The following is a 14691-nucleotide window of genomic DNA, read 5'->3' on the forward strand; positions in this document are numbered from 1 at the left end:
ATTCATCTTCATAGAATTAGTCATGTATTTACTGCTTCAGAATTTTGTGCTTGATTGACCAAGCTGACAATCGCAGCACTGTACGATCTAGAAGCGTAAATGAATCACTGTGAATGATTTCAGAATTAGCAGATGTGTTGCTTCTACTGCAAGACCACTGCTGAAGTTCCGACTCAAATCAGGCATGGGTATTTAGCACAGTATCAACTGGGTCATTTCACAAAGCTTTGGCTCAGATTAATAACAATCCTGCAGAACTGGCAAGAACTAATTGCAGGGGCTTCCAATTTCAAAGCTGCACATATTTTAGATTTAACTGAAAATTTCCAATGCTGTTTTGTATTACGGGGCTGGAAATAACACAGTACTTCATAATTATGAGCAGGGTCAATAAGATTGATTTTGAAGAGAGACTTTGAGCATAATGTTAACTTTTGGCACTATTCGATGGAAGAGTGTGTAATGGATGGACAATTTACATTTTTATTAAAGCCAATGAAAACTATATCAGGTGGGGTGTCTAACCGGGTGGCCAATCCAATTGTGCTATGTTCACCATTGCTGAAAGTTAGAGGTAGCCCCTTCATTTCAAGGTTGAGTTATCCTGCGAAACTACCACTCCTGTTGGCAGGTTCCAGCCATCTACTGCAAACTGTGCGAAGATAAATTCAATATATAGTGTTATTTTGTTATGAATGACTCCACTGCAACACAAGTTATTAACTTTGAGTACAGAAAATAGATGACAGCAGAGTATAATGATAGTCGCATTAATTAGATGTGGGGATAAAAGCGTGGCCCAGGGAAATAGATCTTATGGTACAGGTAGCAAGCTTACAGGTTGGAACGTCATAGTTCTTATCCTGTTAAATCGCTAAGCTCAAAGGGGAACCCGCCTTATAAGGGGCATTTTGCTCAAAGTACTCTTTCTTTTAATAGGCGAAAATGATCAACACCTCAAATTTGATTTCTTTCAACATTTTTTTCTCCCTAGTGTAGAGTTCCACGTCAATGACAGAGAATTACTCCAAGCATCCAGTAATGTTTACATTAGATACAGCATGGGAAGGCCAGCCCAGCACAGCCCTGCTAAAGCAGTGACTCACACTGGACTTAAATAGTGCCTCTGATGTCTTTAATGGAGTCCCTCAGGTATCCATGGGTGGATCCCTTCTACTGACATCACTAGACAGTAGCACAGCATTAAGGGAGATTGTGTATACCTGGAGGTGAATGGATGTCTAAGTGGAATCAAGTACGTTTGAGATAGGTTTGTTTCCTTCTATAGAAAGTGGAGATCCTTTGGATAAAAGGTAACGCTCTTGAGAACACGAGCCACTTTTTTGCAAATGCTCTAATTATTTAATCTTAACTATGAAAAGGTGAAAAGACAAGAAAATAGTCAGGTCACTTAATGCTTGCCCTCCACAACTATTAGTAACGATAACTGCCAGAGGATTAGGAAAAAAAGAAAGCATTGATGCCAGTGGTTGGACCTCCTCGGGCCAGACATATTGCAGGGACTAATTCATCGGAATACAATTAAAGCACAGCATTGCATCTTACCTCAGAAAACAAAAACGGCTTAGTTTAGAGAGTCAACTGCCCACACCATTAGTTGGTAAATACTTTAACGTCCTCGATCATTTTGTGTAGATTTTGGTTAAAAATAAATCCTCAACACAACTTGTAATAAACCGTGCTGGTCACAGCTGATCAAGGCACATGTCACAGCCTCCTTGATTCTCTTGACATTTCCTGTTGGTTGAAGCATCACTATTATGGATAATAATTTGCACCTCAATGGACTGATCTAGACACACTGGACAATGAGGGCATCGGAACTACTGGGAAACAACTGCACAATTGAACCTGGGACCAAGGTCATACTGTGCGCGAGTGGCTTAGTGTTATCTTCTCCCCTAATCGGCCTATTTTGTTGTATGGCCTATTCTGCATCCTTACCTTGCCCTGCAAACATATCACATCACTTCCTTTCTTTCCTGACTTGCAGCCAACTTTGATTTACTGTTGTTTCAGAATTAATCTTCACAGTTCTACTTCGGACCAGGTGAAAAACCAACTTTGGTGAGATAAAAAGCAAGCAACTTCGTTTAATGGTTGGAAAAGCTACTAAGACTTCTGAAACAAATTATTGGATAGCTCTTTGGGAACCATTGCACTCTTTTTGCATCCAAATATAAAAAAATATAAAGTGATTCAAAGAACTGCAGATTATTCTATTCAGCAGTTTTTGCTCCTTACAGATTACACGACGAGTTGGATAGAGCTTGGTCTTAGCTAAGGGATACCAATCTTTCTCAAAGACGAGGGGTGGGATTTTCCGATCCCGCTGAAAGTCAATGGACTTTTGACTGGGCCGCCGAATTTCCCACGGTGGGTCCCACCATGATGGGTTCAAAAATGAACGCATGGAAGCCAGAACAATAAGAAACTCAAATACAGTTTCTCTTGTTAACAGCGTTTCCTAGACCACTGGGGTGTTCGTAATTTTGGTAATTACAGGAGGCTGCGATACCTGATGAATCAGCATATCGCGCTTTTACAATTCATCCACAACAAGAAAACTGATACTGGCCTGGCACAGATGAACTGTGAAAAATCAACGCAAGCTTTGATTTGTGGTGCGGAATTATGGTTCTCCCTTGTTTTATGATTTTGTTTTGTTAAGATGGAGCTAAAAAATTCAGCAGGTAGATTGAAAAGCTTAAAGTTTTGCTTAATAAATGAAGAGAGTACTGCTGGCCTGATCCAGCGATCTTTAACAATTTAAATGCAATATGTAGCCTGAGGAAATAAGTGTTGGATCGGGCTTTCACAATGATTGTCTACAATCTCATAATTCATTAACTTGCAAAACTTGGCAGGTCCAGTAGAGCAAAGATTATCAGGACTGTGGCAGAGAAGGTTATAGGATATCCAAAGTTCTGTCCCTTTTACTGTAACATTTTAGTGGGACATCCGTGTAGAACAGAACAAGGGTAATTAATCCAAACTTCAATCAGAAGCAGAAACTCAAAAATTCCATTAAATATTGCATAACACCATCAATAATTAGATGTAACAGTTGCTGAATCTTGCGTCAACAGACCGGCAAAATAGAATTAGTTGAATTATCCTTTTCACCAACCAAATCATATCACTGATGAAGGTACAATAGGTTTGCATCCTAATATGATTGTTCCTGTTGTCTAGCAATCCTGTTTTCATTCCTATCAGGTTTTATAGTGGATAAAAAATTCCTATAAAAGCTTACTTTGCAATCTGCATAACTAACACGCTCAGTGAGCTCACCCACTATTTTCTAACTCTATCAGAGATTCCAGGTTCATCTCCTAGAGATTGCAAATTTACTATACAATAAGGAAAAGCTTTTGATTTTCTGAACTCATAATTCTCGCATATTCTTGACCTGCAATAATCTCTGCCAGTCCTGATAATGCACGTCGTACTGTATTTAATAACACCCCTGCTTTTATAGTTTGGTAAAAAGAGAGCAGTTGCTTACTAGTTGAGGTATTTCAGGAAAGTAACCGCTCGAGTGATTTGGCATGAAAGACTAAGAATAGAAAATGAGTGTACATCTTTCAATCAGAATTTCCTATATTGCAAGATAGTGCCTTATTATGCTCTGTTTAACCGGCCAATTCTTCAAGCCCATGGACAGTTACTAGGGTAACCCTAAGAGGAACATAGAGTCAAAGGAGAAAGCAGTAACATGAAAAAAATCATATTTGTTGGCTTTGACTTGAAATAAAAGTTCCTTCCATGAGCAGTAGAGGTATATCCACCATCCAAATGGTTAGTAATTTAGCTCAGCTGAAAATCAAATAGAAATAACCCACAATGGGAGGTCCGTCGTTCTTTTACACACACCACAAAATACTGCATGACTTTTCAAAATGCATCTAATAAATATGCTTAACTTTTAAAAACAAACTACCATATTAAAAACAAAAGCCCATACAATAAACACAGAAACTCCTCCAAGATCGGCTTACAAGAGGTTTATTAGTGTGAAAGTACTGTCATATTTGTTAATCTAGGATGAGTTACCTTTGATTCAATTCATCTCTACATCCCAAGTTCAACCTGTACGTTCCTGGCAGTAGGTTAACTGCTGCTGAAGCTGTTTGTGTGATCAGTCAGCTGTATTTCTTTAAAATTGGAATATTTAAAATAACATGTCTAATCTGACCCCATAGTCTAATAGGTCCACAGTTTAGTTTGCCTAAAGTGTGCATCGGAGGTGCAGTTACCAAACACACTTGTTCCTATACCTATATAGTATTTAGTAGTGCACCTATAAACTGACCTCATTTAATTTGAAAGGATTCCAGTATTTTGTCAGAAATCCTATTGGGAATTTTAATTTCTCCTTTCATTTTATTCCAGTGGCAGAAAACAATACTCACTGACATATTGTTCTTGTTCGTGAAAATAAAAGTAAATGTAGCTCAATGAAATGAGATGGTGGTGTTTGGGCAAAAGGTTACAGTTCTATTTGGCTCGACGGTTTTCAAAGAAAGAACGTAAGCAGCAAGTTGCAAAAGATGCAGCATGATACTAAACTGGGTACAGCTTCAGTTTCTATATATTCTGTGAGCGGAGTGCCTTTAAACTTTGTAGCTGTGGAAAGAGATTCGTTTGCCAATGTGCTCTCCTCTTATGCCCAATTTTATGAAATAAATTTCTTCTTTTATTTCTTAATACAACTCATATAAATAAATGTTGAACTAAAATAATTTTGGTAGATGTTTTGAGATTCGTGATAACTATAGACAGTGTCTTTTCGATGCAATGGCATTAAATGCCGTGGGTGGTGAGTGAGCTGTGTTAAATTCAAGTGAAAGCTTTTCTTTTTTTGTCCTACATTTTCTTCTCAGTTGGTTGGTGGTGCTTGTACGAACACTCCCCTCGAATCAGTCCGTGGCAGTTTGGCTGGTGGCTCCATGGGATCTGTCACTAATGTGGGCTCATTGTCCATTGGAATTTCTTGTTGACTGTCATCATCACTTTCTTCCTCCTCCTCCTCCTCATCTGATTTAAACGTGGTTTAAAAGGAAAAATAATGCAAATTCAGGCTCACCACACTCAAATAAATAATTTGACCCTTCCTCCATTAAATTGATTTCCTTCATTCAAGACATTTGACTGCCAATCTTCCTGATCGCTTGGCTCACACATTGATAACCTGACCAGAATAATGCTGACCAGAAAAGCTTCATTGGAATCATCTATTACAACCTACTATTTGGAAACCTCAAGAGGCCTCAGGGCAAAGTGGACAGGCATTAGATTCTCTATTTGCTTATGCAAAGTGAAGAGAATTGGTACAAGGAATATTAAAAAAATGTTGCATTGGATTACAAAGAGGAGAATGAAACAACATGATTAACAAGGCTAAGCAAGCCTCAAATTAAATACTATTTAAGGAATATTTACTTTGCATACAGTTGTTAGCTTAAGAGATGGGCCCAATGGTATAAACATAAACTTGGTTGAAGAAATTTAAATATTATATTCAAGAATGAATAACAAGTATTTCTGGAGGAGGAATCTTGTAAGGGGCCTAGTTTGAGGGCTATGGTGACGGCAGCATTGCCAATGGCTCCGAGTAGGTATTCCGGGAGCCCAGTAGTGCAGTCCACGGTGAAGATCTGGAATCAGCTGAGGAGGCATTTTAGGGTGGAAGGGATGTCGGTGCTAACGCCGCTGTGCGAGAATCATGGGTTTGAGCCCGGGAGGGGGGGATGGATAGTGTGTACAGGAGGTGGAGGGAAATGGGGCTGGTCAAGGTGAGGGATTTGTATTTGGAGGAAGGGTTCGCCAGTCTGGAGGAGCTAAGGGAGAGGGTAGAGCTGCCGAGGGGTAGTGAGTTCAGGTATCTACAGGTTAGGGACTTTGCACGAAAGGTCTGGAAGGGGTTCCCTAGGTTGCTGGGATACCATGCTGGAGCGACTGCTGCTTCCGGATGTGGAAGGGGAGGGAAGAATTGGGGATATATACAAGTGCTGGGGGAGCAGCGAGGCGAGCGGGTGGTGAAGATCAAGGAGAAATAGGAAGCGGAGTTGGGAATGGAGATCAATTGGGGAGTATGGAGTGAGGCACTGCGAAGGGTAAACAGGACCTCCTCTTGTGCAAGGATGAGCCTGATACAGTTTAAGGTGGTGCACAGGGTGCATATGATTCGGGTTCTTTCAGGGGGTAGCAGATGAGTGTGAGAGGTGTGGGCGGGGGCCAGCGAATCATGCGCACATGTTTTGGGGTTGAGAAAAATTGGGAAGATTCTGGGCGGGTGTGTTCGCGGTCTTAGCCAGGCTAGTGGAGGAAGGAGTGGACCCAGACGTTTTGGTGGAAATATTTGGGGTTTCAGAGCCAAAGCTCATGGAGAGGAGGAAGGCCGATGTCTTGGCCTTCGCCTCTCTGATTGCACGGCGACGAATGTTGCTGGAGTGGCGTCGGCATCGCCACTGGGGTAGCAGCTTGGTTGGGCGACCTATATGACTTCCTGCGGTTAGAGAAGATAAAATATGAGTTAAGGGGCTCAGCAGGGGAGTTTGAGAAAAGGTGGGGGATGTTTGTGACCGTGTTTGAGGAGCTGTTCGTCACAGGGCGTTGGGTGATTGGGGGGGGGGGGGTGAAAAAGGAGAAAAATCTTTACAAACTGTATAGTTGATTGTTGGGAAGAATGTTTCCCGGGGTGTTTATTTGCTGTAACCTACTTTGATACAAGTTTGAATAAAATGCGTTTAAAAAAAAAAAGAATAACAAGTATTTCATGATCGAGTGCTTTTACCATTGAAAATGTCCCAAGCAAAAGAGGAAAAATCAGGAAAGGTGACAAGAAGCAAGGCTCAGCAAAACAGGCGGGATTTGAAGAGGAAAAGAGATGAGGTAATTTACAAAAGCAATTTTTGGATTTAATAATACTCTTTATTATTGTCACAAGTAGGCTTACATTAACACTGCAATGAAGTTACTGTGAAAATCCCCTAGTCACTACATTCCGGCGCCTGTTCAGGTACACAGAGGGAGAATTCAGAATGTCCAAATTACCTAACAGCACGGAACTTGTGGGAGGAAACCGGAGCGCCCGGAAGAAACCCACGCAGACACGGGGAGAACGTGCAGACTCCGCACAGACAGTGACCCAAGCAGGAATCGAACCTGGGACCCTAGTGCTGTGACAACATGTTGAAGGTCTTTAGACAGTAAAGGGTGGTTGGAAATTAGGACAATATACTTAAAAATGCAGGTTCAGAGTTAATTACATCTGAATAGAAATGACCAAACAGAAATAGGTAATTTAGTCCAACCAGTCTGTGTTGGCATTTATTCTTCACATGACCAATATTTCAATCCCATAGCCAATATTGGGATGACAATTATCTGACCTGGTCCCATACACTGCCAAACAACAGGGTTAATACAATGTGAATCTGTGGAACTCGTTGCCGCAGAAGGCTGTGGAGGCCAAATCATTGAGTGTCTTTATGACAGAGATAGATAGGTTTTTGATCAATCAGGGGTTATGGGGAGAAGGCAGGAGAACGAGGATGAAAAATATCAGCCATGATTAAATGGCGGAGCAGTCTCGATGGGCTGAGTGGCCTAATTCTGCTCCTATGTCGTATGGTCTAATGTGGGGACAGGCCCTCATTCCTCCCGACTCATGTTTTGGGGTATTTTCATAATTATCTTCCATATGGACCCATGTGGTTCCAAAAAACGTACTTGCATAAATTACTATAAGTAGCTTGAAGGATGTGGTGGACATTATGGATAAATGACTGGCACTGAGCAGCAATGACCAGTAATACCATGCAGTACCAATACATGTGGGAAAAGGGCAATCCACCATTCCCAGTCAGGTGGCTGCGGTTGTTGAGCCAACATAAATGTCCAAGAGTAAGCAGGCAATATAGTCTGTGGATGAAGATATGAGGCCTGCAGTCCAAATGAGGAAATTTTATGTATTTCTGGTGCGCAATACTTATCATCCTTCAGATTTGCATAAATAAATAATCTGAACCAAAGTATTGGTTTAGAAACCTTCCAATGCTACAAAGTCAGTTATAAAACAAACAGGTGTGTTAATTATTTAGTGTTGAAGTACAGTACACCTACCTTTGTCAGGGTCCAGAGGATTTAAAGCCCGTCCAAGATCAGCAAACTACAATATAAAGAAGAAAAATGATTTATTTTGCCTTTAATTCATTGCATTACAAAACTGGAAGAGAATGGGAGAGCAGCTCAAGAAGTTGTGTTTGACTAACAGGCTGATGTTTAAGACTGTCCTCTTGCAATTAACTATTTAATGCCATAATGAATACATTTATTACATGTTTCATAAAAATCAAGATTTGAATAAAAACACTCTGTTGAATGCACTTGTCATTCCTTATGGCTGGCTACATGCACTGATATTTTTTCACAAATTTACAAATGCATTTACTCAGTTTTAAAATGTTATTCTTCAGTATTTTTATGTTTTAAGAAACAAGTTTAGAGTAACCAATTCTTTTTTTTCCCAATTAAGGGGCAATTTAATGTGGCCAATCCACCTACGCTGCACATCTTTGGGTTGTGGGAGTGAGACCCACGCAGACACAGGGAGACTGTGCAAACTCCACACGGACAGTGACCCGGGGCCAGAATCGAACCCGGGTCCTCGCCACCGTGAAGCAGTACTGCTGACCACTGCACCACCATGCTGCCCTATTCTTCATTATTTTTACACAAACTAATAATAGTTTATTATTTTTTACATTTGAAAAAGTGAGCAATATTTCAACGATGGCAGCTACAAAGGATTTAACACACAACATTTACATTAGCCAGTGTTGAGCAGCACATAGATAAAAATGAACAAGTTCCCAATTAACAAATTAAAACATATACAGTAATGAGAACCTGACGGGAGACAAGATGCGACTTACCTCACCCATGACAGCAATGGGTGTTTCTCCCTTTGCCTGAGCCACACGGTGCTCTATCAAATAGTACATGTATTCATCATATAGAAGGCGAATGAGATGAAAGGACCCAAAACTTGCCGCGCTCCTCAAAGTTAAATCCCGAATCACCATTGAACTGAAATACAAAGGACAATTCGTTCTGAAGTGCCTTTAAATGTGTTATCAAGAAGACTTTCTCGCTGTACACTTTCTAGCGGTATATGTTCATCCTTGAAATCTCCAAGTAGCCCACATCACTTTTTGATTTGGAAAGACAATAGGCTATAAAAGTGCTTTTGGGCAGCACGGTGGCCTAGTGGTTAGCACAACCGCCTAACGGCGCTGAGGTCCCAGGTTCGATCCCGGCTCTGGGTCACTGTCCGTGTGGAGTTTCCACATTCTCCCCGTGTCTGCGTGGGTTTCACCCCCACAACCCAAAAATGTGCAGAGTAGGTGGATTGGCCACGCTAAATTGCCCCTTAATTGGAAAAATAATTGGGTAATCTAAATTTATTTTAAAAAATAAAAATAAAAGTGTTTTTATCGCCGATTTCGACTTGCCAACTACTCCTTAATTATCTGACCATGATAGAAAATTTTCGAGGTAGAGATTGTGATAGAATCCTAGAATTCGTATAGCACAAGAGGGGGCCATTCAGCCTGTCATGTCTGTCCGTCCCCATGAGCAACTTGACTAGTCCCACACGCTTTTCCCAAAGCCCTGTAATTTTTTATTCTGTTTAGATCAGGGGTGGGCAAACTTTTCCGTGCAAGGGCCACATTCAGAAATTCACAATTTTAAAGGGCCGCATAGTATATTAAGTAAAATAATTAATATTTAAAATAGCCAAAATAAAAGGTTTTTAAAGAAAAAAGAGCAATTAATTTTTATTAATTAATATTTTAAAGTAGAAACTTTACAGGAAACACATTTATTTGAAAAACAAAGTAACTCAGTTTAAAGAAAAAAAAGCAATTAATTTTTATTAATTAATATTTTAAAGTAGAAACTTCACATGAAACACATGTTGTGCTGAGCAATGATCACCCTACTCAAGTCAACGTATCCACCCTATACCAGTAACCCAACAGCCCCCCCCATTAACCTTATTAAAAAAATAAAAATAAAAAAAATAAAAAAATGTTTTTAATTTAAAAAAAAAAATTTTTTTATGACTTGATCTTGGTGGGCCGCATAAAGACCTTTGGCGGGCCGCATGCGGCCCGCGGGCCGTAGTTTGCCCACCCCTGGTTTAGATGCTTATCCAAGTCACTTTTCAAAGCCACGATTAAATCAGCGGCCACCACACTCTCAGGCTGTGCATTCCAAATGTAACCACTCACTCCGTTTAAAAAAAAATCTTCCTTCTCATCTTGTATTTTTGCCATTTACCTTAAATTGGTTTCCTCTGGTTCTCAAATGCTGGTCTGCCAATGGGAGTAGTTTCTCTCTACCCATCCTATCCCGGTCCCTATCAAATCTGTTCTCTGAAGAGAACAACCGTAGCATCTCCAATTTATCCTCGTTACAGAAGCTCCTTATCCCTAGAAGCATGTCCAAAGTATTTTCTGAACATCCACTAAAGGCTTCACTTCTTTCTTAAAATGTAGTTCAGAACTGGACAAAATTCATCAGTGGAGGCCAAATCTGCAGTTTATAAAAATTCAGTATAACTTCCTTGCTTTTGAAAAAAATGAAAATCGCTTATTCTCACAATTTGGCTTCAAATGAAGTTACTGTGAAAAGCTCCTAGTCGCCACATTCCGGCACCTGTTCGGGGAGGATGGTACGGAAATTGAACCTGCACTGCTGGCTTTGTTCTGCTTTACAAGTCAGCTGTTTAGCCCACTGTGCTAAACCAGCCCCTTGTAGTCTATGCCTATTTATGAAGCCCAGGATCCCGTAAGCCTTCTTTAAAAATAAATATTTTTATCAAAGTTTGCATTTTTACACTGTACAAAAGGTGGATGAAACGGTTTACAATTTACACACTGTTCCTTTTCAGCAACTCCTCTTCACCCTCCCATTGTTCCTCACCCCCCCCCCCCCACTCTTCCCCCCCCCCCCCCCCCCCTTTCTATTGTCCGGGTCATATCCACGACCCTTCCCTTCCCCGTACATGGTTTGTTCCATTTGCCTATTTAAACACTTTCTCAACTTAATGAATAACTAAATAATTGCTTATTGTCACAAGTAGGCTTCAGTGAAGTTACTGTGAAAAGCCCTAGTCGCCACATTCCGGTGCCTGTTCGGGGAGGCAGGTACGGGAATTGAACCCGCGCTGCTGCCTTGTTCTGCATTACAAGCCGCTGCCCTACCACCTGCAGCAATTTGTGCACATAGACCCCCAGGTCCTGCCTCCTTTTTAGAATTTTATTTTATAATACTTCTCTTTGTTGTTCTTACCAAAATATATCATTTCAGAGTTTGCAGTCATGTGTCTGCCCATTCCACCAGCCTGCCTATGTCCTCTTGAAGACTCCACTATAATAGTTCACGATACTTCTAACTTTGCAACATCTGCAAATTTTGAAATTGTGTCCTAAACACCTAAGTCTCGGACATTAATATAGATCAAGCAATCACATACTGTGCCCAAATATCATGGCAGATACATCTGTGGAAGAAACTGAGTTCAAAGTGAAGTAACATATTTACTGCTCTGTAAGATACGAATAGAGAGGTAGTCCCCTCATAAACAACTCAAGAGCATGCTAATGGAACAAACAATGATGCTACAGCACAAACCTTTCACTCCAACAGACATGTATAAATATAAAGGATAGATCCTGGTTAATATTGTGCAAAATCTTTGACATTTACTCAGCAATATTTCCCATATGGAGATGAGGCTGAATTGAATGTCTAAATATAAGAAATAAAATTCCACAGTATAAATGAACAGTTTTCTTCAAGTGAGAGAAATACATTGATACCATACCTTAATTCAAATATCATTGAATCTCCTTTGCATCAATTAGTAACACACTTCCAGCTCTGGAGGACAATACTATAAGACCTACCTATAGAAGGACCACTTGAGCAGGAACTGTTTGGCAGCCTTGGGGAAACTGGGACTCCCATGATATGGCTTGAGGACCTGGGTTACCACACTGTCTAACCACGATGCCCATTGCTCCAGAGAGTTCTGCTGCTGTAAAGTCATCTTAAAATCCTGCTCCAGCCTTTGCACTACACCATCTTCACAACGACACACCCATGAGGCTTGCTCCTGAGAAAAATCAATGAGCCATTGTTACATGTAAACCCGCACATCAAATGTTAACAGATTGTCAAAAGGCTAGATATGTAGCCAGGGGCCCCTCTCATGGCCATAATGCCTCCAGAGGCTGATTTAGCTCTGCTGATTAGTTTCAACCACATAAACTCATAATCAGTATAATAGCAACTCCTGACCGAACCTATGAATGTTAATTTGACAGAAGTCACAAGTGATTGTTTGGTTTGATTGATAATATCCTCTCTTTGGCTCAGAAGTTTGTACGTTCAAGCTGTGCTCCAGGACTGTGAGTAAATTTGACACTTCAGTACAGTATTAAGTGAAAGCTGTATTGGCCAGATAGGACATTACAACTAGCCATGATCTTATCGAATGGCAGAGCAGGCTTGAAGGGTGTGATCCAAACTGGGACACTGGGCGGGATTTTCTGTCCTGCCGCACCAGATTCAGCACGCCGGCGGGATTCTCCATTTCACCAGCTGTCAATGGGGTTTGCCATTGTGGGGCAGCCCCATGCCCTCGGGAAACCCCCAGGCTGCCGGCAAAACGGAGAATCCCGACGGCGGAAAATCCAGCCCACTAAGTCCACACAATGGACTGCTTTTTCAGTCAGCTGTGAAGTAAAGGTGGTCAATGCTGATACTGAAGAAAACTTCTCATAAAATCCAGTGATCGCTGTAGTGCCGAGTTATTTTATTAATAGTAGTTTGTTTCTGGCACTAAGACAAGAGGATCCTCAAGCATACAGCAGCAGTGGTGACATCAAGCAAGATAATAAGCCAGTTACATGGAAGTATTCTCACAGACAGAAAACTGGGAAGTAAAACTTTTCATTGCTTTTCATTTTTTTTTTTACAGTGGGCAAAATAAATGCTTGGGATGGACACAGGGGATTAAGGTAGAAGGTACTTTGGGGGGAAAATTTTTATTTTAAAAGCAAGTGAAATTTCCTTTTACAATAGAGAAATTTTACAATTAAACAAATATAAATTTACTCTTTCAATGCCAGTGAGGCTGTTCAGACTCATGAACTTAGTCCATCCAGCCATTCATTAATTTAGCATGCTGTTAAAAACCCAGTTAAACCGCATTCAACAAATTTTCCAAGGGTTTTGACCAAGAGATTTCAGAGTGGAAAGTTCTTGCCATTTCATAGAATTCCAATTGACTGCGGCTATGCGGACATCCAGCCTGCACCATCCTCCAGCTCTCTGCACTTAACTGCGCGTATGTGGGCTCCAGAGGTTGCTGTGAGTTTCAGAGGAGTAATAACGACAACCAGGCCAATAATGCCTTAACACTGCTTGCTTGAGATCAGCTAACTCAAATGGCCATGGTCGGATCCAGAACTTTCCTCTGGTGTAGTGCTAGTTACCTGAACATTTGCAAAATCTACTCGGTTTAAATCACTCAGCATCTGGTTAATCTGTGCAGTATTCTGAAGTACAGCACGGGCTGCCTGAGCAAGATGGTTTAAGGATGTGTAACGTCTCAAAGTCTGCGCAAAGGCACTTGCTGCTGCCACCTGCAAGAGTTAGAAATGAACAGCAATGAATACTTAAGGCACGTTTTAGAAATTATTAACAATGGGCCAATGGTTTGTGAAAAAAAAACGATCAAGACAAATTTGTTTTCTGGTTTAGAGGTTTAAAATAAGTTACAGTTGCCTCATTTAAAGAAAAGTAATGAATAAAATGAATTTAAGTGTTACAATTCTAAGAGAACCACACTTTGAATAATACATTCCCTGCAGACCGTGAAGCAATGTACGATACAGCAAAATGGAAGTGAAGTTCAGGATCAGTATCAAATTTGACACAAATAAACTGACCTCTAGGTCAAAAGGGACCATTTGAGATGATGGAGTGAATGCATGCTAATCTCTGAAATATAAACACGTAAAATTGTGTTAAAGCTGTATTTGTAATAACATATTTTTCTGGATTATAACCACATCCTTCAACTGGTCTGGTTTTGTAGGTCAATTACAAAGCTTTTCCATAATGTCCTGATGGAATTTTAAATGTTCCTGGTACTATTCCAGCTTTCCTTTTAGTTACAGGGGCCAGATGAAGAAACTTTATGGTGAATTTGATTCTCTCCGCCCACCCGACAGAGTTTTGAGTTTCGAAATTTAACCAATCTGACTGACTCCTCAGGCTTTCCATAATCAAGTGACCATGCCTCTGAAGGCGACATCTTAAGGTCAATTCAATAAAAGCCGCTCACAGAAACACACCACAGAAGTACCGCCGTGCTAATAGTTGTAACATGGTGCCGAAGAATGGCAAAAAAATTGATTTTTGTGCCCTGCAAAAGGAGCACAGAAAACAATGAGAACACAAGAACACTGAAAGATTCAAAATCTGAAATAAAGCTGCTGAAAAGGACAAAGGAAAACTGCAAGGTTGCAAGTGGGACAGCTCAGAAATGCATGCATTAAAGTGCAAATTTTCAAAATACTGCTC

The 14691-nt window shown here is 40.6% G+C and overlaps 1 protein-coding gene across 12 annotated transcripts in view; it reads right to left on the bottom strand.

Annotated features, from left to right (window-relative positions):
• Positions 1-930: 930 nt before the first annotated feature.
• The window catches only part of rfx1a (regulatory factor X, 1a (influences HLA class II expression)), a 119403-nt gene continuing 105642 nt past the window's right edge, over positions 931-14691 (bottom strand). For all 12 annotated transcript variants that reach the window (XM_038784652.1, XM_038784649.1, XM_038784644.1 and 9 more), the window contains 5 exons: positions 13599-13748; positions 12006-12214; positions 8964-9117; positions 8152-8197; positions 931-5061 (listed from right to left, as the gene is read on the bottom strand). In XM_038784652.1, the coding sequence (XP_038640580.1) occupies positions 4904-5061; positions 8152-8197; positions 8964-9117; positions 12006-12214; positions 13599-13748 (717 nt within the window). In that variant the 3' untranslated portion in view covers positions 931-4903. The remainder of the gene's footprint in view (positions 5062-8151; positions 8198-8963; positions 9118-12005; positions 12215-13598; positions 13749-14691) is intronic.

The sequence above is a fragment of the Scyliorhinus canicula genome, chromosome 25 (assembly GCF_902713615.1).
Source record: "Scyliorhinus canicula chromosome 25, sScyCan1.1, whole genome shotgun sequence".
NCBI classification, from domain to species: domain Eukaryota; kingdom Metazoa; phylum Chordata; class Chondrichthyes; order Carcharhiniformes; family Scyliorhinidae; genus Scyliorhinus; species Scyliorhinus canicula.